Raw genomic sequence first — 26,672 nt, 5'->3', positions numbered from 1 at the left:
AATTATCTTTCACGTTCTAAAACATTTTGGGTAAAGTAGGTCTGGTTTGGGCACAGTCCCTTCTCTGAAGAGTTGAAAGCTCATTTTTTGCAGTGCTGCCCTAGAACAAATACATTGGATAGTGTTTTATTTTAACGTGAGAAATTTAACATGACCATTCTGCATTATTTGTGACACATGCAAGTTCTGCACAGGGCCAATGAATGCTGAGTTTAACCTCTAGAGCCCTTGAGTTCTTTTTTTATTATTTTTATCTTAAGCATTTTCCAGATAAGGTGCATGTGTTTCCTGTCTAGTGAATTTAATTCACTTCACAATACAATTGCTTTTCTTAATTGCTTTTCATGGGTTCCCAAGTGTCTGTGGGTCATAGGTTAAAATGACTTCCCTGAAAAAACATTGCCTCCTACTTGTACACATTTAGAATACCCTTTATTGTGTTCTGTTTTCCTGGGGGTAGGTGGGAATCAGTAAAGCATTCTGTAACAAAAGCATTCTTGAAACATTTTTTTTTCTTCCATAATTTATATGTGAAAATTTTATTTTACATGCTCTTCTCCTTACAGAAATATCTTGATTGGACCTTCTCGTGGTATCAAGGAATGGCTGCATTCCCCTTTGTCCCCAACAATGAGGAGGAAGAAGAGGATGAAGAGGATGACTTAACTGAAACTGAGAAGTCTCAAAACAAAAAATTAAAAGATGAAAACAAGCCAGATCCAGATGTGGCCCGATATGATGTTGTAAAAGTAAGCACAGAGCAAGGCCTGAAATCTTGTTAAGAAAATACTCTCTGCACAATGGCTTTGTGTGTTGTTGAAATGAGCACCTTCCTATGGACATTATTAGAGCATTCTGAACAAGCATTAGAACACTTCCCTCACCGTTGGATATTATGTTGCTGTCATATATTACCAGAAGGGTAATTTTATTGACTTCTAAAATTGTTGAGATTTGACCCATGACTTTGGCATCACTGAGTGTCTAAGTTCCTTTGGGAAAATCAGCAACAAGCACACTGATGACCTTGAGATAGATAGGCACACATGTATATACATATATACCCTTTTTTTTTCCAGATATGCTGAAACATTGCATATAGACATGATTTTCAAGCTCACTTTAAATTCAAAGTGAAAATATTTCAGTCACTATTAAAGTGTCTGTATGCCCTATTGCAAAGTTTAGAAAGAGCGTAAAACCTGGATAGCTCTGAACTAGCTAGACTTGCACACTGACATTCCCTTTTCTATTTGACATAAGGCAGCAACTTTCCCCCTTCATACCTGCATCCTTCTTCATATTTGCATCATTCAGATAAAAAAAATTATAACCTTTAGTAGGAATTCCTCATATATTTAAGCCTAATTCCACGTTCTTGATATGAGAACTGAAAACAGTCATCTTTGTCCTCTCAAACCCAATCTTGTGGGTGGTGCCAAAGCAACTGCTTTTGTCTGCTGCAATCACAAAAGTCTGTGATCACATCACTTACCCTCAAGTGCTTGAGCCTGTCTGTATTCGAATGGCACTTGGTTATAAGCTTCACTGGGCAGATGCAATAATTTACCTGGGCATCTGGTCTCATTTAGTGGCTTTATGATTTCAGATGTGTTCTACTCAGTGACACTGGCAGTGTTTTAAAAGACATAACAGCAGAGATATAGATAGAAGAGATGAAATCAATCTGTGGTCTGGAAATGGTTGTGTGATTCAGCATAATGGATTTTAACTTGTTCCAAGTAGCCTAAGCTCAGAATAGATTTGGGATAAAATTCTCCACTGTTCCAGTTTTTGTAACTTCTGTTTTACACCTTCTTATTGGCTGGTACAACCCAATTACTGCAGGTGGTCGGAAGAGGAACATTTAAACCAGTTGCTGAACTCAGGCCTAGAACTACAACTTTACCCGACTGCAACTTTTTAAAAGTATCTGCACTATGAACCCTGGTGTTGTGGAATTGCCTTTTCTCAGAACTAGGAATGCATAACACTATCACTTAAATTAAAGATTTGTTTTGTAGTACTGTCACTGATCATGGTCTCCTGCTCTCTGAGCCAGGAAAAATCACATCATCTTTCTGCATCTCTCTTTTCCTACTGAAAAATGGGAATAAGTGTCTGTTTTTTGCTTCTGTCAGCTTTCTCTGAGGTAACAGGTACTGTCAGCATTAGAGACAGAGTGCTGAATTAGGTGGATGTGACAGGCAGGCCAAAAAAGAGCATGAGTACCTTTTCCAGTAACATTAGGTTTTAGCAGTCCTTTCTAAGGAAGGTTGTCTTCCTGTTCCCAATCACTTATTCATGGTTTCATCCTCTGAAAAACAAAAGTATCCAAACCCTACCAGTTGGAACAAAAGTTCAGATGTTCCCGCTCTCTTGAGGTAACTTCTGCTCATTTGCTTGCATACTGGTAAATCTGCAGAAACATATCTCTTTGTTTCCCCAGTGGTGATTTAAAAACCTTCTATCTGCAGAAGAATTGAAACTGCTTTTCCCTTCCAGCAGCTGCAGTGCAGAAGGCAAGCATTAGGAGCATAATGGAATTATTTTTTTTCTCCCAGGGACTTTTGAAGACACAGATCCAGCACCGGCTGAGGTACATCCTTGAGGTGGTACGACCTGTTCCAACAGTAGTTGTGGATATCTTGCATGTCCTCACCCACATAGCGAGGCACTCCTCTGAGGCATGCAGCCAGGTAAATCTTCCATTGTACAGGAGCTCAGGAATGGTGGAATAAGGTTTGAGAAAGGGAGGAGAGGAACAGATGAAGGTACAGTAAGGGAATTAGACAGACTGGTGTTTTGCTGTGTTGCTGCCAGTATTGCTCCCCTGTAGTTATCTGTGTTGCCTGCTGTTCCTCTGCAGCTGCTTGACTGTCCTCGGCTGATTGAGACCATTGTCAGGGAATTTCTCCCTACACAATGGGATCCCCGAGTGGCTGAACCAGGGTGTTTACTCACCAGCATCCATGGAGTTCCTTGTGCCAGTGCTATGAAGTTCGTCAGGGTGTTGGCATCTGGAGGCCGAAATGCAACAGCCCGGATGGTGAGTGATTTCTGGAAGAGCTTTTCTGATGGCAAAGGCCTTTGTTCTCTGTGTCTTGCTTTCTACATAAAGAATTAACTGGAGGTGACTCTGAGCTGAAGAGCTTGATTCAGACATGACCAGTGCACATGGAACTGGGAGCGATTGGGTCAGGATTCCGCCTGCAATCCCGCTCTGGAGCAAAGTGATGCAATAGGGCCAATAAGATGATTAAGGGATTGGAGCATCTGACATATGAGGAAAGGCTGAGAGAGGTGGGATTGTTTAGCTTCGAGAAGAAAAAGCTGAGGGAGGAGAATCTTATCAGTGTATTTAAATATCTGAGGAGAGGGAGTAAAGAAGACGGAGGCAGACTCTTCTTAGTGGTGTCCAGTGAAAGGACAAGAAGCAATGGGCACAAATTGAAATACAGGAAATTCCACTTGAGCATAAGAAAACTTTTACTGTCAAATTGTCACAGGTTGCACAGGGAGATTGTGGGTGTCCCATCCTTGAAGATATTCACAACCCAACTGGATATGGCCCTGAGCAACCTGCTCAAGTTGGCCCTGCTTTAAGCAGGGGAGTTGGGCTAGATGATCTCCAGAGATCTCTTCGAACCTCATCTGTTCTGTGACCCAATATCAATAGGCTTGCAAATGGTTCAAGCATAGTGTAGCTCCTAGCCCCACAGTCTCTGCATCCTATAGCTGTCTTCTGCTAGTTGCAGGCAAACTTTAAAAATCACTTGGAAGACAGAATGGGAAGTGGAGTAAAGAAGCTAAAATAACTTTTGTGAGGAAGGTGCATATGTGTGTTTTGAAGGAATTGCTGAGAGTATCACAGTAATGTTGCCTTCTGCCACTGTACCAGTAGAAGAGCTGGCTCAAGCTATTCCATGTTTTTTTGTTCTCCATAATGCAGCTACACAACACCATGTAGCACAGCTCAGTGATACTGGCAAATAGTAGATGCTTAGAGCATATTTTCAGGTGTATTGCTCTGTACTCTTCCATGTTCCACTGATCTGCAGCTTAGGACTTTTTAAACCAGGGGTTATATGGTTTTATCTTTGTATTTTACAGCCCTAGTTGAACTTCCCTGTCATGAATTTGTCTTAATAACTTTGAGGTCATTTATCAGTATTTCCAACCCCTCTTATCCACTTCTGGACAGGTTTTCCACTTCAGAGATAATTGTGTTCACTCATATAGGTCATCACATTGGTGCTATAAATGCATAACATCTACCAATAGCAGCACCCATTACAGTGCAGTGGGCATCTCTTAGGGTTTTCAGTTCGGTATTGTTAACAGCATCTAATAAATTGCCATCCAGGAAGTTGCTAACATCAGCAGGAGAACACCTATCTGTGCTATAAAATATAGAGAATAATGTGCTTATAATGGATAGCAGGATACTTAAAGGCTTTAAGTGGCTCTAGGGACATAATAAAAAAAAATCTTTGAATTTTACTCTCTATCTCAGGCTTTGCATACTCCAGGTTTTTCAAGGTGTGCAAAAATTGCATACAAGGTTCCTGCCACTCAGGCTTTGGTTCTGTTGTGTTCTGACATAGCTTGTGGCAGGCACTTAAACATGGGATTGGAAGATAATCAAAAACTAAACTAAAATCATCAGTGTCGGAATGTTCTAAGATTTATTTTACTTAACAAAATTTCTCTATCTTCCTCCTCTGGAAGTAAATTTAACTTTGCCCTCTGTTCTGTAGGAGGAGTGTCAGAATTCATGGCTTGATTCATCAGTTCCTTTGCTTTCTTGCTGCTGTGCATTGATTTCTCTACAAGATGATTCTAAAGAGTTTGGATTCTTAATTATCTATAATATATCCATGTGTTGTGAAAAAGAATTTGTCAACTCATTTGCTTAGGCAGAGTGCACATAAGCTTTTGTATGTGTGGGAGAGGGAAAGAGAAGCTCTCTTTTATGGTTAAGCAAAAATATCCTGTTGTTGGGGAGGATAAAAATTATTTCTAGAGAACTGCAAATGAGTCATGTCATTTAGTTCAAAACTAAAATAACCTCAGAATATTTCCAAAGCATCAAAATCCTATAATCTTACAAAATGAATAGTCAGAAGGTACCCTTTTTGTAAAATAAACACAGAATTATAGAAAGATTTAGGTTGGAGGATCTCTGAAAGCCATCTAGTGTGGCCTCCTAAAAAGCAGATCAGTATCCATTCAGTATTTTTGTATACAGTGTTTTCCATAAGATATATCTTTACATATAAACTTGACTAATAAAGTTTTGTTTGTGACTAGTCAAAGAAGGATAATTGTATATTTAAAATATCAGTTAAATGCTGTAGAGAGCATTCAAAACAAGAGTGTGTGTGGGCTAGACAAACAACTGTCAGGAATGATTTAGATGTAGTTGATTTGTGTTAGGAAAGGATTAGGTAACACCAGGCATCCCTTCAAGGGAAACTTCTTTTGTAATAGCAGTTGACCATTTGTTAATCCTTTGTAGCAGGCACCTTAAGATTACACAAGGTGAAGACAGCTTTGAGCAGTGCAAGGGGAGTTTAGAGTAAGCTGAATTGAAACCTGCAACTTTTTTGGTATGTGAGAGTAATATCTGAGGCATGGAGTGATGCTTCATATCTCTTTGTCTCCTTTTGTTTGGTTGCTCTTGTTTTACAGCTCAACAAATTTGAAATGAAGAGTCGGTTAAGTCGATTTATAGCTGAAGACCCGCTGGATCTGCTCCTGCCAAGGGAAGAAGCCATCAGGCTAAGCACTGAAGCCTTCCGGCTGTGGGCTGTGGCGGCTGGCTATGGTCAGGCCTGTGATCTTTACAGGTACAGCGCAAAGCTGGAGAAATGGGGTTGGTAGATGTGGCGGGTGCAATAGAGAAAATGGACATCCTATTCTAGAGGAGCAAATATAGGGGTCTCCAGGATCAGTCTCCACTCCCTTCAGGGAGTCTTACCTCCCTTTCCTTGACTTCCTGTAGTAAAACTCCCAGTTCCTGAAAGTTCATGCTGAGTTCTTCTGTCTTTTTCTGCTCTTCTTTTATCTCCTGTGCTTAAATGCTGGTATTTCTGTTGTTTCATCTCTGTACTAAGGGAGATCACTCTTGCTTTTTAGGGCTGTGTCTTTCTCCCCTAGAAGCACAAATAACCTGTGCTTGAGTGACCTCAAGACACTTTGATTACAACACACGTAGGTTTGAGTCTGACCCAAAGACAGTCTGGAGAGCAGTCACCAACATGCATGCTAAGTAAGTCAGGTTGAAGCAGACAAACTCTGCTTTTTGAATCTACTCTCAGTTCAGTACAAAATCAAAGTTCTTGTACTTGACCTTCAAGGTCAGCATTGGGATAAATCTGACCTACCTCAGATGCTGAATCTTCTTCCTGTATCTGCACTGATTTGGAACCATTAAGGTGGCTATGGAGTTGCCCGAAGAGAAATAAAAGGAAGGCCAGTACTAAATTTCAGAAGGGAGATTCTCTCTTCACAACAGTATTTTCAGTTTTCCAGCCTAGTTAGGGGGTATTACTAATACAGAGTAAAAATTATATATAATATTTTTAAACCCTAATAACTCTAAGGAGAAAAAAAAGGGCAAAAAATTGTTAAATTTGCATGGTTATAACTTGTGGTTACTTTGGGCAAGAGTTTGAGAACTAGGGAAACAGGAATAAAATAAAAGTAATTCTTCCAAGGGATTATCCATCTCAAAATGCTTGGAGGCAGAGTATTAGGTAGGTCCCATTCAGCTATTATTTGGAATGACAGTATTATTTCTTTGCCATCTTTTTTCCATGTCTGTCTATTTTTGTTTTTTTGAGGGTGGGGGTGTTATGGTTCACTCTCCCATCCATACTGCAGGGATCTCTACCCTGTGCTGGTGAGGATTCTGCAGTCCCTGCCTGAGTTGCTTGGCACTTGCCATGAGAAGAGCCCTATGCTTGAGCTGTCTGTCCAGCGAGCCACGGTGGTGGTTACTCTGCTGACACATGTGACACAAACAGCAGGCTGCACAGCGGAGCTGCAGGCCCAGCAGAGCAGGTAGGTGCTCTGTGTCACCTGTGCTGTCTTTATCTGAGAGGCTGCAGTCCTGTCTTCCCTCCCTTCAATTTGGAGGCCTGCCTATGGCTTCTCTTTTCCTTCATTTTGGATGGTTTACCATCCCACATATGAATCTCCGCATGGTGGGGTGTCTTCCTGGAATGTGTGTATGTACACTCACACATGCACACACATGTACGTGTGTACGTACAAAAATATATATATATAGATACCACAAAGTCAGAAGGGGTATCTAGGCTGATGGAAGGCTGTACGCCTGATAGTCTGATAGAAGGAGTAAAGCATTCAGCTATGGGGCAGAAGGACGGTGTTAGCCACATGCTCTGCTGAAAGGAGCTAGGAAGCTCCTTTTGCCTTCCTAACAGGAAGAACTAGAGATCTGTGTGCGGTCGCAGGGCCATGATCTCATTGCCATTACAGAGACATGGTGGGATAGCTCGCATGACTGGAGTGCTGTCATGGATGGCTACGTGCTTTTTAGGAAAGACAGGCCAGGAAAGCGAGGTGGTGGAGTTGCTCTTTATGTGAGAGAGCAACTGGAATGTATTGAGCTGTGCCTAGGGGTGGATGAAGAGCGAGTCGAGAGCTTATGGGTAAGGATTAAAGGGCAGGCTAGCATGGGTGACACTGTTGTGGGTGTTTACTACAGGCCACCTGATCAGGATGAGGAAGTCGATGAGGCCTTCTACAGACAGCTGGAAGTAGCCTCACAGTCACAGGCCCTGGTTCTCATGGGGGACTTCAACCACCCCGATATCTGCTGGAAAGACACCACAGCTAGGCACAAACAGTCCTGGAGGTTCCTGCAGAGCATTGGTGACAACTTCTTGACACAGGTGGTGGAGGAGCCAACAAGGAGAGGTGTGCTGCTGGACCTCGTACTAACAAACAAAGAAGGACTGGTGGAAGATGTGAAGGTTGGGGGCTGCCTTGGCTGCAGTGACCATGAGATGGTGGAGTTCAGGATCCTGCGAGGAGGCAGCAGGGCACCAAGTAGGGTTGCAACCCTGGACTTCAGGAGAGCAAACTTTGGCCTCTTCAGGGACCTACTTGGAGGAATCCCATGGGTGAGGGCCCTAGAAGGAAGGGGTGTTCAAGAGAGCTGGTTAATATTCAAACATCACCTCCTCCAGGCTCAAGAGCGGTGCATCCCTATGAGTAGGAAGTCAAGCAAAGGGGGCAGGAGACCTGCATGGATGAGCAAGGAGCTCCTGGCAAAACTCAACCAGAAGAAGGAAGTCTACAGAAAGTGGAAAGGGGGACAGGCCACTTGGGAGGAATATAGGAACGCTGTCAGAGTATGCAGGGATGCGACGAGGAAGGCTAAGGCCTGTTTGGAATTAAATCTGGCTAGAGATGTCAAGGACAGCAAGAAGGGCTTCTTCAAAGACATCAGCAGCAAGAGGAAGACTAGGGAAAATGTGGGCCCTTTGCTGAATGGGGTGGGTGCGCTGGTGACGAAGGATGCAGAGAAGGCAGAGTTACTGAATGCCTTCTTTGCTTCAGTCTTTACTGGTCAGGCCAGCCCTCAGGAACCCCAGACCCTGGAGGCAAGAGAGAAAGTCTGGAGGAAGGAAGACTTTCCCTTGGTGGAGGAGGAGTGGGTTAGAGATCATTTAAGCAAACTTGACACCCACAAATCCATGGGCCCTGATGGGATGCACCCACGAGTGCTGAGGGAGCTGGCGGACATTATTGCTAAGCCACTCTCCATCATCTTTGAAAGGTCATGGAGGACAGGAGAGGTGCCCGAGGACTGGAAGAAAGCCAATGTCACCCCAGTCTTCAAAAAGGGCAAGAAGGAGGACCCAGGGAACTACAGGCCAGTCAGCCTCACCTGCATCCCTGGAAAGGTGATGGAGCAGCTCATCCTGGAGGCCATCTCCAAGCATGTGGAGGACAAGAAGGTGATCAGGAGTAGTCAGCATGGCTTCACCAAGGGGAAATCATGCCTAACCAACCTGATAGCCTTCTATGATGGAATGACTGGCTGGGTAGATGAGGGGAGAGCAGTGGATGTTGTCTACCTAGACTTCAGCAAGGCTTTTGACACTGTCTCCCATAGCATCCTCATAGACAAGCTCAGGAAGTGTGGGTTAGATGAGTGGACAGTGAGGTGGATTGAGAACTGGCTGAATGGCAGAGCTCAGAGAGTTGTGATCAGTGGCACAGAGTCTAGTTGGAGGCCTGTAGCTAGCGGTGTCCCCCAGGGGTCAGTACTGGGTCCAGTCTTGTTCAACTTCTTCACCAATGACCTGGATGAAGGCACAGAGTGCACCCTCAGCAAGTTTGCTGATGATACAAAACTGGGAGGAGTGGCTGATACCCCAGAGGGCTGTGCTGCCATTCAGAGAGACTTGGACAGGCTGGAGAGGTGGGCAGAGAAGAACCTCATGAAGTTCAACAAAGGCAAGTGCAGGGTCCTGCACCTGGGGAAGAATAACCCCATGCGCCAGTACAGGTTGGGGGTTGACCTGCTGGAAAGCAGCTCTGCGGAGAAGGACCTGGGAGTGCTGGTGGACACCAAGTTAAGCATGAGGCAGCAATGTGCCCTTGTGGCCAAGAAGGCCAATGGTATGCTGGGGTGCATGAGGAAGAGTGTTGCCAGCAGGTCGAGGGAGGTGATCCTCCCCCTCTCCTCAGCCCTGGTGAGGCCCCATCTGGAGTACTGCGTCCAGTTCTGGGCTTCCCCAGTACAAGAGGGATGTGGCACTACTGGAGCAAGTCCAGCGAAGGGCTACAAAGATGATTAGGGGACTGGAGCATCTCTCTTATGAGGAAAGGCTGAGAGAGCTGGGCCTGTTTAGCCTGGAGAAGAGAAGGCTGAGACGAGATCTTATCAATGTGTACAAGTATCTGAAGGGAGGGTGTCGAGAGGATGGGACGACTCTTTTCAGTGGTGCTGAGCGACAGGACACGAGGCAACGGGCACAAACTGAAACGCAGACACTTCCATCTGAACATGAGGAAAAACTTTTTCACTGTGAGGGTGACAGAGCACTGGAACAGGTTGTCCAGAGAGGTGGTGGAGTCTCCTTCTCTGGAGATATTCAAAACGCGCCTGGATGCAATCCTGTGCAACGTGCTCTAGGTGACCCTGCTTGAGCAGGGGGGTTGGACTAGATGATCTCCAGAGGTCCCTTCCAACCTCAACCATTCTGTGATTCCTTTTCAGAGAAAAGAAAACAACCTCTCTGAGGCTTAGAGGAAAGAACCTCTCTGCAGAGACCAAGTTGGTCCAGTATTAAGAAGTGGGCTGCAGGTTTGTTGCTTTTGTAAGGGTCTGAGAATTGCCTGTGGGCCGAGAGACTTAGGAAACAGATAATCTCTTCTGACCTAAAAAGACTGTGAAAGTCCCTTTAGTGATTGCCCTTGCAGGGGTACCCTTGTGTATTGTGTGTACCAGGCAGAATCCCTGGCCTAGGGTTGTGTGCCTGAGAGCATGCTAAAGGCAGAGTGAGGAATTTGTATTCATCCCTGCAAAGAGACTAGCCTGAAAACATATGGGGTGTGAGAGAGGGAAGGCGGCAGGGAGAGGTGATTGACAGGAGATGTGTTAAGAGGCTGAGAACAGAGTTAATATCTCTACTCCCTTCACTTTTTAAACAGTAAGCATTTAAAGCTGTTGAACATAAATGGTGCATGATAAAAGCAGTTTCTCAGGAGTGATAGTGTTCTCCAGGGAGGGCCAGTTTTACTGTCCTTTGCTATTAATTGATAAGGATATTGCTAAGGCAGCTTGTAATTTACCTATGCCAAAAATGTTTCTGCCACAGGAAAATTGGAAGTTAAAAAGGTGATGTCGTTGTCCGATGGGAAACAGACTGTGGCCATTGATAACAGAGCAGTCCTTGCCCCTTCATAAAACCTCAGAGAACTGAGCCTACTTCTGTAGAGCTAGATTAACTGCAGTTTGGTTGTTTGTCTTTTTTTAAGGCCTTTTTGGCTTTATTTGGTGTTGCCTTAAAGACGAAGCCCCTCTATATTTGTTAAAGGGTTCCTTTGCTGTTGTGCCTGGAACAGCAGAGAACTGGCTAAGGTCCCATTCAGTCCTGTGTTCCTTGATGTGAAAGCCATTCGTGTGAAAATTAAAAAGAGCAAAGTGAAGCTCTCCTGCTTTGTTTCCTTATTTATCCTGGATATGGTATAGCAGGGTCTAGGGGTGAAAAGCAAAGTGGCTTGCAAAAGATCCTTACCTATCAGAATCTTCTAGGTTTGAAAGGGGATGCATCATATAACTGAGCTCCCAAGGGGAACCAATTCTTAACTGGCCATCTTCACTTTAAAACAATAGTTAGTCCTGTTTTGCTGGCTAAAAGACACTTGGCAGTAAGGTCAGCTGTGCATGGATGAGCTATATCTGTCATTACCTTCCCCTCTGCTATGCTCCACCTCTCCTACCTAGTATTTCTCAATAGTTATTGTTTTGTGAATTAGTGCTACTCCTCTCTCCTGTGCAGCTTTCACTGATCATGCTGGTTTTAGTGAGTCCCAGGTTCCCCCTCCTCTACTCTTCTATAAGGCAGTGTGGGCCTCAATGCTCCATGGTCACAATGGACCCCAGCTAGTAGTGGGTTCCCCCAGGGATCAGTATTGAGTCCAGTGTCTTAGTATTTACTACTTCGTAGAAAATACACATCAAAGCATTAGGATTTGCTGAAGACACAGGTACTTTTTCTAGTGAAAAGCAGGAAACTCTTGACTAATCTAATCAAAGCTGGAGGCTAGGGTAGTATGACAGGTGAAACTAGAAAATAGCTTAAGGACAGAGTAATGTAGGTGAAGAAATTTTAGCTTGCATGAGTAGCTTCTGCACTGGACTTTTCTACCTGAAGTGATTGGGCTGGTCTGTAGGAATGTGCAAAAATGTGTTGTTGCCCCCCCCCCACCTCCCCCCCCCCCCCCCAAGGCTGTCATTACATATCTGTCTTCCAGACCACCTGCAACTGGAAAAGTTACTATTAAAAATGATGATTTTGAGAGATTGCTTCTGAGACGTCCTCATTATCCTGTGTCATTCTCCCATTGTGTTTCAGTAATGGCTCAGAAGATAATGAACAGATTCCTCCTCCACCAGTGACATGGAATCAAGTGTCAAACTTACGGCCCTTCCTTGAGACCAGTCTGAAAAGAATCCTCCAGGAGATATCCCAGACAGAAACTTGGCAAGCTCTCCAGCCTCTAACAACAACTTACATGATCTACTTGGGAGTTTATTACAGTGCTTGCAGCCAACAGGTACAGCCTGAAAATATGGGATTTCTTTTCATCTCACCAGCATCAGCTTGTGTATTGTCTCTGAAATACTTGAACTTAAAAGCAACGCTGAAAACAAGAAACAAGAGTTGAAGAATCTAGCTGAGGACTAGATTTTATTTTCCACATCTCATATTTAGGCAGTGTGGCATTTAGGGTCAGATAAGTTTGCTGACCCTTCGCATTAGCAGTGCTAAAAATTACTGTCTTCCTTTCTTCCTTGGGGCTTAGAGTCTCAATCAGGTTATGTGGTAGTGCTGTGAATGCTCTGATTTACTAAAGAGGCCCATAGCATGCAGCAAATATTACCTAATTTAGTTTGGCAATCCTTTCTCTTTGTGGGCTGAATAAAGTTGCACCTTTTTTGCATTTGTTGTGGGCTGAGAGCTTACACGTGGACAGTTAGGCTGCAGTAGTCTGGTTGTAAGGTTGAGCTTTGAGGGTCAAGCCATATGAACTTGGAATAGGAAGCAATAAATACCGATTTATTTGCTGCCCCACTAATGTTCAAGGTCAAATTCTTTAACCCAGTTACTGTTGTGGTATGTGGTCATCTTTTAAAGTGAATTTTCTGAAGGTAACACATATCAGTGTGATACTGTTGAAGAATGGTATCTTATACTTTAGCTGCCATAAAGATTCACGTTTGAAGATTAAATGTAAGTTTTCCCTTTACTGCCCAACTGACATGTCTGAATCCTGACATGGAAGAGCTGTCTTCAAGGTGTGTGGATAATTTAATGCCTGTAATTATTCAGACCTCTGCATCTCCTCTGAAACTTCCCCAAAACAAATGAGTTTATTAGGAATGGCTGTGGTGAAAACCACCAACATCTTTCAAAGATATTTTCAATACCTGAAAGGTTGGTAGTAGCTTTCACCTGCCTATCATTAGCTGCTGAGCTTTAGAGAACTAGGGTCACCATTTAAACAATTTAGTACTTCTCATTAACCTTTATAGACATCCCAGAAGAGTGGCTAGCAAACATAATTTCTTAGGTCCTTATGACTCAAGAATTTTTATTTCCACTTAAAATAAAAATCAATCCTCTAACTGTGATTAGGTGATCTGATTAAAAAAAAATTGCACATAGCACATTTGAATGGAGTAGTACAAAAAAAATCAACTGGTAGAGTAACTAGAGAATAGTGGTTACCTGGGCCTTCTTGGGAAACTTTTGTTAGACTACTCAGAACTAAGGTTAACATCTCCTCATAGATTTTGCTGACTGCTTTTTGGAGAGGGATTTCACCTGGGGGGCCAAACTGGATTTTATTCTTTACAGTTATGGCAATGAGTATTTCTGTATCCTAACACAGCATTCTAATGAAGGGAAAAAGAAGTAAAAAATTTACAGCATGTTCCTTCAACATGGAATATTGCTTACTAGGGGCGGAAGAATTGGGATGGTTCTCTAAAAGCTACAGATCCTCCTCTGTGCAGTGTTCATCCACAGTCTTACCTTGGTGGGTAGGTCAATCTCATTTTATACTGCTGATATTTTTTGGAGACCCTCATGGTGCTGCTCTGCTTTCCTAAGGTAGTTCTGATCACTTTTGTGTTGTCTTCAAGTTAAATGGGAAGATCAGCACATAGATGGGGAAGGGAAGGGGTTTTAGCCAGTTAGGGAAAGTTTTCATTTAGGGAATTTTGTCCATGCCTTACTTCCAGCCAATTAAGAATTCTCTGTGATGCACTTTAATACTTGAGTGGGAGGACACCTTGGGGCACCAGCTCTCAGCTTCCAGGCTGTTGTCAGCAGTGAGACTGACTCTCTTCTGACCTATAGCAGTATCACTATGTAGAAGATGTGGGTTGGCAAAGAGCTGTTAAACAAAAGAGAAAATAATTAAATCAACCTGCTTTTCTCCCTCATTGAAATGCCTTCATTCACCATCTTTTCCCCTCCTTTCCCATGTTTTCTGCAGCCATCAGTCAATCCAATTGACTGCTTAGAGGAACTGGAACACTTGACCTTTGAGGTGCTGCTACCCCTTCTCAGCCAGCCAGCTGTGCACAGCATGTGGGATTTGCTCAGGTAAAATCATTTCATTACTAAGATGCTGTTGCCAGAAGCTAAGGAAGGAAGGAAGCCTCTCTTCTATACTATACTGTGTGGTCAGGAATGTAGAAGATGGAGTGGTTCAGGGATTGGGGACCCACTCACAGAAAAGAAATTGTCTAGTGTTAGCCTAGGATATATCAAAGAACAACAGTTCTGCTTCAGGCAGTTCCCCCCCTCCCATTTCCTCCTGTGTGTGTGTGTGTGTGTGTGTGTGTGTGTGTGTATATATATATATATATATATATGCCCTATATGTGTGATACTGAAAGTGGGATGAATTAGTGTGTTATGGCTCTGCCTATACCTTGTCTTGTCTTCTGTCCTCTCACAGCAAAAAGCAGGGTGGCTACAGAGTTTCTCCAGTTCTTCCTTCCCTCCTGGTGCTGCTGCAGCATCTGCATCTCTGCAGACGCTGCCCTCCTATGCAGTTGTGTTTCACGTCAATTCCAAATTGGTTGTTAGTCACTCTTGGCTTTGATTCTTTTTTGGTCTCAGTGGCAAAAATGAAAAAAGAAAAGATTAATTTGGGTGCTTCTCATGTCAGAGGGGTGCGTGTACCATTCACGTGGTCTATATGATGCTGCTTTCATAAAAAGATTTAAACTACACACTGTCTTAAAGCTCCTGCAGAGTTCCACAAACGCCCTGAAAGCCGCTGCAGAGAAAGGCCATGTACCAAACTGTCTTTTCAGACTTTCAGATAACATGAGCTTTATCTCAGGCTCTGGTAAATGAAGGGTCAGCTAATCTCCACCTTAAGGTTTTGACAATCTTATCTGAATATTCTGGGCAGATTATGGCCAGTTTCCTCTAAGTGCAGGCAGCCTTTTGTGTGTTCCAGCCATACAGAGTGGCTGCCTGGAGTTCAGGCTACTCCTTGGGTCCCAGATCAGAAACTGCCTTCAAAGAGCAGAGTCCTTTCAGTATGGCAGTGGAAGAGCAATGCAGTTAAAGAATAAATAGTTATATCATAGAAAAACTGTGTGAATCTTTGACAGAATTTGCCCTATTGCCCCGTTACTGTTTAGCAACGTGCTACAGGCTGTAGTGGTCTTGCCTGTGCAGGCATGGTATGCCAGGTGTGGCCCCTGTAAGTAGTGCTGGTATGAAAGGTTTTAGTTTCACTTGCAGAGAGTGAGCACACACCAAGAGTGGTATGCATAGACAGTCATCTCCATGTACATTAAAGCCAGGTTCTTCTGAACAAACTTTCTAAATATGCATTTCATAGGCTCATGAGAGGCAGCATGTTTGCAGTATCAGTTCTAGGTAAAAGCTGGCCTTTTGGCTTTGCCTGCCAGTTTATTTTTGAAATGTCCTGAGTGGGTGAGCAGCCTTATTAGTCTGCATTACATGTGCATATGGGAAAATGTGGGTTGTTTTGTTTGTTTGTTTGTTTGTTTTATTTATTTTAATCAAGGGCCCAGTGCTTTCAAATGTTTGACATCAGAGATGCATCACTGCATCAATATTTTTGCATGTCATGAAGAGTTTAGCTGAAGATTAGAGTTCATCACAGCTCACTGGCATAAGCCTGTATGGCAGTAGTGCTTATTTGACCAACTGTGATAGTAGGTTTTTTCATGCACAGTTGTTGGGGCTTCCGTTTGACTGCAGTGTGTGGCAAGGTACAGATAGTAACATTCTTACAAGAGAAACCTTCAGTGGGATGAGTGCTCTTTGACCTGATCTCTCTCTCTTTCTCTGTTCACACAGGCCATGTTCTGCTTTGTGCAATCCTCTATCCTGTGCCCCAGCACCGGAGTCTGTCTTCAGCATTGTGTCCTTGAGTTGTACTGGAGGCAAACCTCCCCTGAGCCTAGTTGGCTCCAAGTCACCTTTCCCCTTCCTCACTGCCCTCCTATTTCTCATCAGTAGCATCACACACATTCACAAAGGGCTGATCAGCAAGGTGAGAGTTGACTTTTTCACTATAAGTTCAGTGTGAGTGATAATACACTTCAGAGGGACGTTAGCATTTGTATCTTCCCAGGCTTGAGTGTTTTTAGTAGGACTAAGGCAGAATTGTTGTGTGGTGTGGGTTTTTTGTTTTTTTTTTTTTTTTAATTTAAAATGATCAAAGTGCAAGAGAGAGAAATACTTCCCATTTTCAGAACAGGTGGGACTAGGACCCAAAAAGTTTCTTTTGTCTTTGTATTTCAATATCCAGTCGACAGTGGGAAGCTGCAATTATTTCAGAGCAGGATGGTGAAGAACAATGATGTGCAAAGGATGGATTTATGAAGAATGTTGAGAAATCTTAAATAACTGGTTTTTGGCCTCAGCCGAAAAATAAAAATAAATAATAAAAAAATAAATAATTAAATGTCAAGGTGGAGGGGAGGGCGTTGAAGGAGGTATAATAAAGAAGAATAGAATAAAATTAAACCAGAGAATGAGTACTATAGTGGCTGAAGAGGTTTCTTCCAACTTCTGGTTGCCCTGAATTTTCAGAATAATGGTGTCATGGAAGAGTGCAAACTCTGAAGAAGAAATGACAGAACACCCTAGAGAGACAGAGTGCCTGCCATAAGCTTTCTCAAAGCCTTCCTCTCTGATCTTATGTTGAATTAGCTGATCAGTCACTAATAAAGTCACCTTACCAGATAAGAGGAAAAAGCTCTTAAGCCACTGCCCTGACTTCTGCCTTACAAAGCACTGTGGAAAATGTAGGCAGTGACTATTGGTTACTTGAGGAAGGGATGGTCATGATGGATATGGGCGATCCCTGAGGCAGAAAAGGGGATATTTATCAGGCTACTCCCTTTTGGAGTAGCTGACAGGTATTCCTATGGGAGAGGGTAGGGGGCAGACCTTGGAGAGGACTGAGGTTTATTTTCTTCCAAGCAGGGACTGTTAGTAGTATTTGTCTCCACTTTTGATTCCTCTATAGTACAGCTCTGTGCTGGACTTCAAAGGGTTGAAGGATTATCTGCATCTGAGCTGGCAGACTGGACCTCCCTCTATAACACCCTCATCTGCATGGATACTGCGCCATGAATATCATCTGCAGTACTTTGTGTTAACATTGGCTCGGAGAATGGTATCCTTGTTAGTCCTTTCATTTCTTTCATCCAGTAATTCACTTTGCCCTAGCCTCTCCAATGGGTTAATGTGTCAAACTGGAGACTGGTCCTTGCCTCCATGTTCTTTCCCATACCTCACTTAGGTCTGGTGACTCTCCCCAGCTCTCTGACTATTCTGCCCCCATCAGCAAATAATATCTTCACTTTATGGTTACCAATGTGGGGACTTATGTCCAAAATACTTTAGGTGGCAAAATTATATTTTTGCCTGGCTTTGGGTTAGAGTGAGAATAACTTTTTTTTAGCAGTACACTCAAGAACTGTGCCTGACTGTCTAGGACATTCAGGGGAAGGAGAAAGATCTCCATATGCATGCTTGACAGCTCTTGCAGTCTGCCTCAGTCCCTCACTTTCCAATGAGATCTATGTCTTGACTGACTCTCCTCTCCTTGCAATTGCCTTGTTGACAAATGGTTTATTGCTTTTATCTGTTATTTGGTTTTGTTTCCTGTACAGGCAGGCACTTGCCCAGATTATGCCCAGCATGCCTCACTCCATCACTGCGTTGCCATGGCATTGCTAAGCCGTCTGTTGCCAGGGAGTGAGCATCTGGCTCATGAGGTCCTATTGGATCTTGCCTTTAATCCGGAGTTTTTTCCGTAAGCTTTGCATTTTTTCCTTTTGTGGTCTTGGATATGGGAAGACTTGGGAAAGAAAAAAAAGCAGATGTTGGCATTACAATTTTGTAATAATTTTTGGCCTTTCACAGGGCCTGTATTGAAATCTGAGATACTCCACGACATATTCTCCAGCCTTCTAGTTGGACCAGCATTGCGGTTGCAGCTTTCTTTCCAGCATAGCAATATTGAGAAATGTAACCAATGTCTTTTGATCTCCTCTTTGGCAAGAGTCCTATGACCCCTGATAGAACTGATGCTTACCAAGGCTCGGCACCCGCTGTCCTGAGAGTAGTGAATACCAAACTGAGCCTGGGAAGTAGATGGAAACCTGACCTGCTCTGAAGTTTACTAAATCTTCCTCTCATCCTTAATATGCAAATACATGCACAGTTTGTTTTGATGTTTGTTTTGACAACAGCTGTGTTTTCCACCTTGAACCGAAGGAAATCACAGGCATCTCAAATGTGAAACCTCCCATGTCTGGCTGAGATAATGATGGTTTATTTTGCTTGTCACAATCTTCTTGAAACTTGCCATAGTACACCCTCTAGGAGGTTGGACAAAGGCGCTGCAGGGAGATATCAGACTTCTTCAGAAAATTCTCCTTTCAAAAGGAAAGTGTTTTTGCAAAACAAACAAACAAACAAAAAACCCTCCACCACTGTAGATCTACTGTTTTGTGAGAATTTGGCAAGTAATCGGAGACCATGGTCAGTCTCTAACCTGAGATTGTGGCATATGGGTTTGACCCTCCCACCCCCATCCTAAATTCTAATTACCAGTCTGCATTGTTTCCCTGATTTTGCCAGTGCCAGCTGCAAAGCTAGCGTTGTGAGAACTGTCTTACTGATGTGTACAGGCCTTTTATGATATGCAGTATTTCATCTCAGTACCCTGACAGCTGTATTGGTAAGTAGGCTGTCGCCCTGGACAGGGGATTGCAGCCTCCAGACCAGACTGCTGGCATTGTGTGGAGGTTTTTCATGGCAAGGCCTTAGTATTGCTAACTCCAAATGTATTTCTGTGAATTTCCTGTGTATACGAACAGATCTGATGCTTTACAGCGGCTCACTATTATCCCAGCTGAATGCTGCAAAGACTGTTGGGAGTTCTGTGCATACCAGTGTCCCTGATCCAGGGAGGAGATAGCAATGAATTTCTGTTGGTGGTGATGTTTTTTTTGTTTGTTTTTTGTTTTTAAAGGGCTGATGTTTATCTTTATCTTGCAGTGAAGGGAAAGCTGGAGGGCCAGAAGCAGCTGACTTCTCTGATATCCTGCACCTGGGTACCAGTGCCAAACTGGCACAGCCTGGCTCTGCGGCAGCATGTTTTTCCAAGCCTACCCGTGGTGTCCTGCTGAGAGAGTCATACCAAAATCTGCGTTTCATCCGCTCCTGCTACCTCTCTCATTTTGTTCACTTGCAGCCTACCCTTGTGCGTTCCCGGGCATCCTACCAAGGACAGAATTACCTCATCCAGTCAATGCTGCTTCCTGAGGTCAAAGGGCCCATCCTGCCTTCAGACTGGCCATACTTTCCTCTTATCAGCCTCTACAATAAAGTGACTAATGCAGAAACGCGGGGGGCTGTGCTGAACTCTCTCCCACTTGATCTAGTCAACACTGTGACCTGGAACCTGCAGTGGGTCTTGTTACTGGAAACCTGGCGTGCTAAAACCCTTCAGAGCATCCCCACTGCTGCCAAACTTGCACGGCTTATGTGTGTCTTCCTCACAGGCGGAGACCTCTTTCTAGAAGCACCAATCCATTGCTACGCAGCTGCCCTTCTCTCTCTCTATTGCCAGCCCAAAGCACTGGACTCCCTGAACTTGGATGCTCCTCTCCCTGGTTTGGCTTCATTCCATGATCTCTACACAAGTCTTCTGGAGCAGTTTGAAGGTGTCTCCTTTGGAGATCCACTCTTTGGAGCCTTTGTTCTTCTACCTCTGCAGAAGCGTTTCAGCATTCATCTGCGGCTCTCTGTCTTTGGGGAGCACACAAGTATCCTGAGGTCACTGGGGGTGCCACTTCAGCAGGTAACCCTGGCTTAGAACAGTTAGCTGGCACTTCTCATCCCTGGGATACTGTGCTCTTGACTATGTTTCTCCAACTTTGATTTGGGCATCCTCCCAGCACTTCCTCTCCTTCCTCATCTCTCACTATTCAGTAGAATAATCATGATTTGCTTGCTTACAAGGTCCTTATTGTTCCTGAAGAATGTAAAATGGAACAGGGATGGAAAGTAATGTTCTTTTGATTTAGGGCTATGACAGCAGTTGCTGGTACTTCTACATAATTTTTGTTGCTCTTTTTATTTTGAAGTAGCATGATTGATTGTAAGCCTGAAAAACAAAAGTCCAGTCCACGTAGGTGCAGGCCCCTATCACATAATCCTTTTCAGAACCCTTTTGAACTTTGTTTTGAGAGCAGATAGTGTGTATATGTGGAGGGAGGGAGCTGCAAAATTGTTCGCAGCTTCCAGTGGAGACTGTCCCACACCCTGCTTGATCTAATGGCTGACAGCCTTCTTCTAATTTATGGCCTGTGTGTATGAAGGACCATTTTGCACTGGTTCTTCTCCCAGCAATGACCTTTCACTTAAATATGTCTTCTTTTTCCCTGGTATTAACCTTTCTCTTGCCTGATGCATGGACAGTCATTTTCCCTCTCTGACCATTTGCATAGTTGGTTATACTGGAGTTCTGCTTTACTGGCTCACTCAGCAAGAAAATTTGATCCGACAAGGGCAGGACTACATTTCTTTTGAATGAGCAGAGCACAAGAGACCGAATTTAGCTGGCTTTAAGCTCTGTATCAGTTGCAAAATGATAAAATAGCTGATCTAGCCTGAAGTCTGCTAATGGAAAGTAACCTTTCAAAATTTTTTTTCCAACAACTGCAAACCAGCAGGATGAGTTTACATGAGGTCAGTGCTGTGCCTCATGTGGTTGCAGTGTTTTTGTTCTGGTTGTAGTAGCCCTAAGGCCAGTTTTACTATATGGCCAGATGAGCCTTTGTTTCTTAAGCTATATAAGCCAAGATCTTCTGGCTGCCTTCTTATGATAAACTCTCTGTTCTCTTGATGATCCCAGTAGACTTTCCCTGTTTGAGTTCTCCTTGTTCAGCAGCCCTGTTCTACTTCCACCAGTATAGAGAGGAGCAGGGCTGAATGCCATGTTCCAGATGAAGGCCTTAATTCTAGGTCAGGTACTTCATCCTTCAACTCCAGAATTGTGATATATGTTACAATGGAGAAAGTTTCACAACACGTTTTTATGCCTTGTTTTACACATGCCCCCCCTTTTTTTTTCTTATGCCGAATACTTTGGACAGTGTTTTCATTGCCTTGTTGCTTGAAAACAAATTCTGTTTTGGAAAATTTGAGCAAGATCACTTTTCTGCTTTTATTTTTTATTCCTTTGTTTTGTTTTAAATCAAGTTAAAGATACCTTATCAGGCAGGAAATATTCTTTGGTAGCCAAATCTGAATTTTGTTGTCAATGCCGTTTTGTCAGTGAAGACTACTTTTGAATTGAGTAAAATCAATAATTGTTTTTGATCTCATAAGGAAGATGCTCCAAAGAGAAATACATAATTTTAGCTCTAGAGAGCTTGTCTGAAAACTGAGAATAAAAATTGTGCTCCTGGAGAGGGGAGAAGCAAATAAAAACAAGCTGATGCTAAAAGTTCTTCTAATCTATTGTTTTAAAGCTGGACAGTGAAGTCAGAAAGTGTTGGAAGCTTCACTTAACAGCAGCATTAACTCTGGCACGTTGAACATATATCTGCTCTCCTTTTCTGGCTAAATGCATAGGTCAGTGTAAGCCTTTCTGACACGTTATCAGGATGTAGTGCTGTTGAAGATGCTGTCTCCTCACTTTGAAAGCAACTCTTCTTTCCTGTGCCAAAAGCAACTGCAGTCATGTATCCAGTAAAGCATCTCTCCATAAAGCTGAAGAGGTCTTGAGGATGTTTTGTCAAGATCATGTCACATCAGTCAGCATGGGCAGTAACAGCCCTGCTCCTAATAGGGGTTGCACCACCAAGGTGCACCATCTTACATGGCAGCACACACTTAAACAGTTGGGGAGGGGGACTCTAAAGACATGAACTTTCCTTCACACAAACTAATGTTGTCACTGGGTGTTTTTTTTGCAGTTCCCCGTGCCTCTTGAGCGATATACTTCCCCTCCTGAGGATAACCTGAACCTCCTGCAACTCTACTTCCGAACACTGGTCACTGGAGCACTGCGCCAGACCTGGTGCCCTGTTCTTTATGTGGTGGCTGTGGCTCATGTGAACAGCTTTATTTTCTCCCAAGACAGCACAACACAGGTAGGTAATGGATAGAAGAGCCTCTGGGCTAGAAGCTTTGGGTTTTGCACTTGCTCTTCGCAAGTGTCCAGTGTGGCTTGTGGTCAGGCACTGACCCCTGGGCACATTTTGTTTGAAAACAAAGATTGTGAGTGTGTTTTGAGGACTGTGAAGCTGTTTGAGATCTGCAGGTGGAATCCACCTATGAGACAGACAGCAGCTCTTGTTCAGTATACCCTAAAAAGCATGCATTAATGATAGCCAATCCTGCATAACCCTTCAAGGTCAGCAACCACTTGAGCTATTGTCCAGAAGGGAAGAATGAAGTACTAAGGATGAGGGAGCTCATGATAGACTTGAGTGTCCCAGGCAGAGACTAAGATGTGGGGTGCTCTCTCCTATCGCCTTCTTGAATGACTTACTTCCTGCATGAGTTAACTAAGCAGGAGCCCTCCCATGGCCTTGGGCCCCAGCACTGGTTCCTTGTGCTAACACTTCACCTTTGCTTGATGTACGATTCTACGTGATAGTTGAGATGTCAGCTGAGTTTCAGCAATGGCAATGTAAGAACAACTCCACTGACTTCAGTGCCTCATAAGGCTACTAGTCTGGAAAGGGAGGAGAGAGGTGGGGGATCCAAGCGACAGCCATCTTGAGCCCTTTCTGGTGAAACAAGCTGTTATATGGAGCATCATCGTAATGAGCAGAGCATCATCCTGGAGTGCTGTGTGGCCCACAGGCAAAGCTAGCATTGTGCTACATTAAGCAATGTGCATGTTTTGTTCCTAGGAGGGTGATGCTGCTCGGAAAAGCATGCTGCGGAAGACATGGCTCTTGGTCGATGAGGTAGGCTCTGCAAAGACCAGTTTGTGCCACCGATACTTTAGTTTTACAGGCATGGTACTGTTAGAGATTTAGCTTTGGTTTTTGAGATTTGCTTTTATTACATTGCTAACTTGAGAGTGAGAGGAGATTAGCGGCAGGATTTTGATCTGTAACGGCTAAAACTACCATTATCTAGTTCTTGTAATTTAACTCAGTGTTCAGAGCCCAGTGACACTGAGATGAATCTCTTGTTCTCTATATCTGTGCCTCTTGCCTGAGCACCATTATATGTGGATAGAGAGAGGTCCTAGAGGTGATTCCACCGCAACTATGAATAGGAGGCCAGCAAGGATCTCCCTTCTCTCGTAGTTGGATGCCCCCCACAAAAGAACAAAATAGATTTTAAGTTTCTCCTCTTTTCTATCCTGCCTTATCGTAAGGAAGATTACCAAAGTCTATTGTTTATGTGAAAGTGCTGAGTCACTTGGCCCTTGATGTCTAATGTCCGCAGTACATTCCTAGATCCCAGTCAGAACCCAATTTGGACTTCTGACAAGAGGTCAGTATGAGGGGCTGTTGAGACAGTGGAGTTGCGTTCAAAAGGGGAAATCTCATGCAAACCAAAAGTGAATTTTTCTTGAAAGAAACTCACCTTTTACAGTTCTACTGAAGATGATGCAATTAAACATGCTGGGCATGATGGAGTTGTAATATTTGGTGTTTGTAATGTTGTGTGGGAGATGGGGAGAAAACATTAGATTCCCACCTCTCAGACATACTTAATGGCTGCTGTTTCTGTCTTCAGACCTTGAAGAAGCACCTTCTCTACTACAAAATGCTGAATGCAGAGAGCCCTTTGGGATTTGATCTTTATGAGCAACTCCCTCCTATGCGACTGAAGTACCTGCAGATGGTGACACAGAAAGAAAATAAGGAGTATGCATCAGTGCTAGTCTCATAGCAAAGCACTTGTTTAAGAGGAGGGCCAAGGGGAAGAATAGAAAAGCTCAGTTTATGTTTCAGTGATGAAAAAACATCCACTTCAGATAGGTAACAGTGTCTTGCCTGGACACTCTTGGCATCTCCTCAAACTGAAACGCTATTAGAATGCTACCAGCCTTGCAGAACAATACAAGTCTTCTCAAGATATGACAAGATATGTGTGTGGCCTCTCCATGCTGAAAGCTGGGACATATTCTTCCATTCTCCTTCAGGTTCTTCTGCTTCTTCCTGGAGGAGGTGAGAAAAATGTGCCTGGAAGCCATTGGACTGAATAAAATGAAAGAAGTGAAAAAATTGTTTGTTTCATTAAAGCTGGATGTTGTGGTTTCTCAAGATGATGTCAGTCGTCTTCTCCATTTTCTGAATGCAGATCTTTCCCTTGCTTTTTTGTGTCCTGAGCTTTGTTTGAATGGTCCCCCTGCAAACAGAATGACAACACAAGAGAGAAGATGATCCTGTGAGCTGCGTGGGTTTTTTTTTTTGGTTGTTTTTTTGTTTTTAAACAGGTAGTTTCTCTAGGACAGTGTTATGTGTATGCCATCAGTCACACAAACATTACATCAGATTTCTAAGGATGCAATAGAAACGATAGTTTGTAATGCAGTGGTAGATACAATGGCGCATTCTCTCTTGGCTGTCTTTTGGACAGTCTCAAACCTGCTTGCTTTTCTCTTGTAATTTAGTTATGTCTGTAACAAGATTAAAAAATAATTTCTTTGCAGGATGCTTGACAGTAACCACTCCCCATTAGAGGGAAAAAAAACAAGAATCTGCTTGTTTAACTAGAGTGTGCATTGATTCTCTTTTCAGAAGAGGGGAATATAATTTAAATTTTAAAGTAGAAGTTCCTAAGTTTAAACTTACTTTTAAAAATTCCTAATTTGACCCCACTTCTGCATCCTAATTCTGTATTGCAGCCTCAACCACAAGGGCTGCAAGTGTATTGCCCTGAAAGGCTCATCATGAGTGCCAGCTCAAGCTCAGAATATACTGCTAAGTGCAGTTCCACTGAGGCCAATGTTTCACTGATATATCCAATAGTTTTTGCAAAATTAAGGGGAGTGTCTGACAGGCTTTTGTGAGGGTAGGAGAGTTACTTTTCTGAACAGAACTTGATAAAGTTGATTTGTTTTGTTCTTGTGAATAAACTCTTTTGGAAGGTGCAGGGTGATGCTTAGCCTGAAGACTTAAGCTCCTCTCCTTATCTGCTGCACAGGCCAAGCTAGCTTCCCTCTGAAGAGTCCATTCCTGTCTCAGTCTTGCTCCAGGGAATGTGCTAGTAACAGTGAGGAACTTTGTTAATAGGAATATGCATCTCAAGTTGCTCCTTGACACTGTAGCCAACTCATTTGTGTAGGCCACTGAACAGCTTGTACTGACTGAAATTGTTCCAGATTGGAAACAAATTCCAGCTAGCAACTCCCATGGCTGTGCTTGCTGTCTTTGCACAGACAGTTCTCTAAGTGTTCCAGTCCCCTCTGGGTCGCCAGAAGACAGTGTTTCTGGTTTATCTTCAGCCTGTTTCACCTCTTTTCCTCTTTGTTTCAAATAGGACATGGGCAGAACTTGTGTTTCATTCTAATCTCTTTTTTCCTATTGCAGCTTTTGATCTGCAATTTCTCTCAGTTGCAGATCAGTATCACAAAATAATAAAAGCACAGAGTGGTCAACATTGATTTTCTTAATTATTTTAAAAGTACTTGATGTAATTAAAGGTTTTATTGAAGGCACTCAAGTTTTTGTTCTGTGTGGATGATAACCCTGGCAGTAGTCTTTCAAGACCAATGAGTGGAGAGATTTAATGACTCCTGGCTGCCCATTTAAGAACAGCCTTCATTAAGGATTTTGCCATAAGCTTTTATGACTTCCAGTTATAAAAACCCTTCCAGTCCTTTGTGCAATGCAAAGTTGAGTTTTGGAATGTGTTCAAGGTGTAAATAAACATTTTGATAATTCTGTAATTTTTGGAACAAAGAATGCTTGCTGTCCTTTTATTTAAATCTTAGAGTTTGAATAGCTCTATTTACAATCTATCAATACCTTGGGAATGCTACGTTCTGTAAGGATGTCCATTCATCTTTGAAGCATTGCTTTGTGATAGAGCTCTTCAAATCAAAGGCATCCTGCTGGTGTGGTGGTCAGTAACACAGGGTGCTGAATGCTGTGTGTACTTGGGGAAGGTGCAGGGTGGAGGTTTATGCGACTTCTCACATGCCACAATTGGGACAGCAGTAAAATCTTATCTACAGATGGTATTTGTGCGTGATGAGGGAAGAGGTGAATTTCATTTATTTTGTGAACTCTGGGGAGGGAAATGGCTTTTGCCGGTTTTTGAAAAGCCCCTCTTGTTCCCAGATGCTCCTCGGGCCATCAGCATATGCCCAGAAAATATTTACATCTTTTGACGTGGAATTTG

At 43.3% G+C, this 26,672-nt stretch overlaps 1 protein-coding gene across 2 annotated transcripts in view; it reads left to right on the top strand.

Moving 5' to 3' along the window:
• RPAP1 (RNA polymerase II associated protein 1) overlaps nt 1-26,217 on the top strand; it is a 47,668-nt gene extending 21,451 nt beyond the window's left edge. Inside the window, exons 12-25 of one of the 2 annotated variants that reach the window (XM_067296456.1) lie at nt 567-749; nt 2,565-2,699; nt 2,870-3,049; nt 5,695-5,852; nt 6,889-7,068; nt 12,126-12,327; nt 14,275-14,384; nt 16,128-16,323; nt 17,305-17,454; nt 17,954-18,096; nt 19,347-20,151; nt 22,274-22,450; nt 23,219-23,275; nt 24,060-26,217. In XM_067296456.1, the coding sequence (XP_067152557.1) occupies nt 567-749; nt 2,565-2,699; nt 2,870-3,049; nt 5,695-5,852; nt 6,889-7,068; nt 12,126-12,327; nt 14,275-14,384; nt 16,128-16,323; nt 17,305-17,454; nt 17,954-18,096; nt 19,347-20,151; nt 22,274-22,450; nt 23,219-23,275; nt 24,060-24,215 (2,832 nt within the window). In that variant the 3' untranslated portion in view covers nt 24,216-26,217. The remainder of the gene's footprint in view (nt 1-566; nt 750-2,564; nt 2,700-2,869; nt 3,050-5,694; nt 5,853-6,888; nt 7,069-12,125; nt 12,328-14,274; nt 14,385-16,127; nt 16,324-17,304; nt 17,455-17,953; nt 18,097-19,346; nt 20,152-22,273; nt 22,451-23,218; nt 23,276-24,059) is intronic. The other variant, XM_067296457.1, reaches the window with a different exon arrangement.
• The last annotated feature ends 455 nt before the right edge of the window (nt 26,218-26,672 follow it).

Source organism: Apteryx mantelli, chromosome 4 (genome assembly GCF_036417845.1).
Source record: "Apteryx mantelli isolate bAptMan1 chromosome 4, bAptMan1.hap1, whole genome shotgun sequence".
Lineage (NCBI taxonomy): Eukaryota > Metazoa > Chordata > Aves > Apterygiformes > Apterygidae > Apteryx > Apteryx mantelli.
The sequence above is the reverse complement of the archived record's forward strand: the minus strand, read 5'-3'. Positions and strand labels throughout refer to the sequence as shown.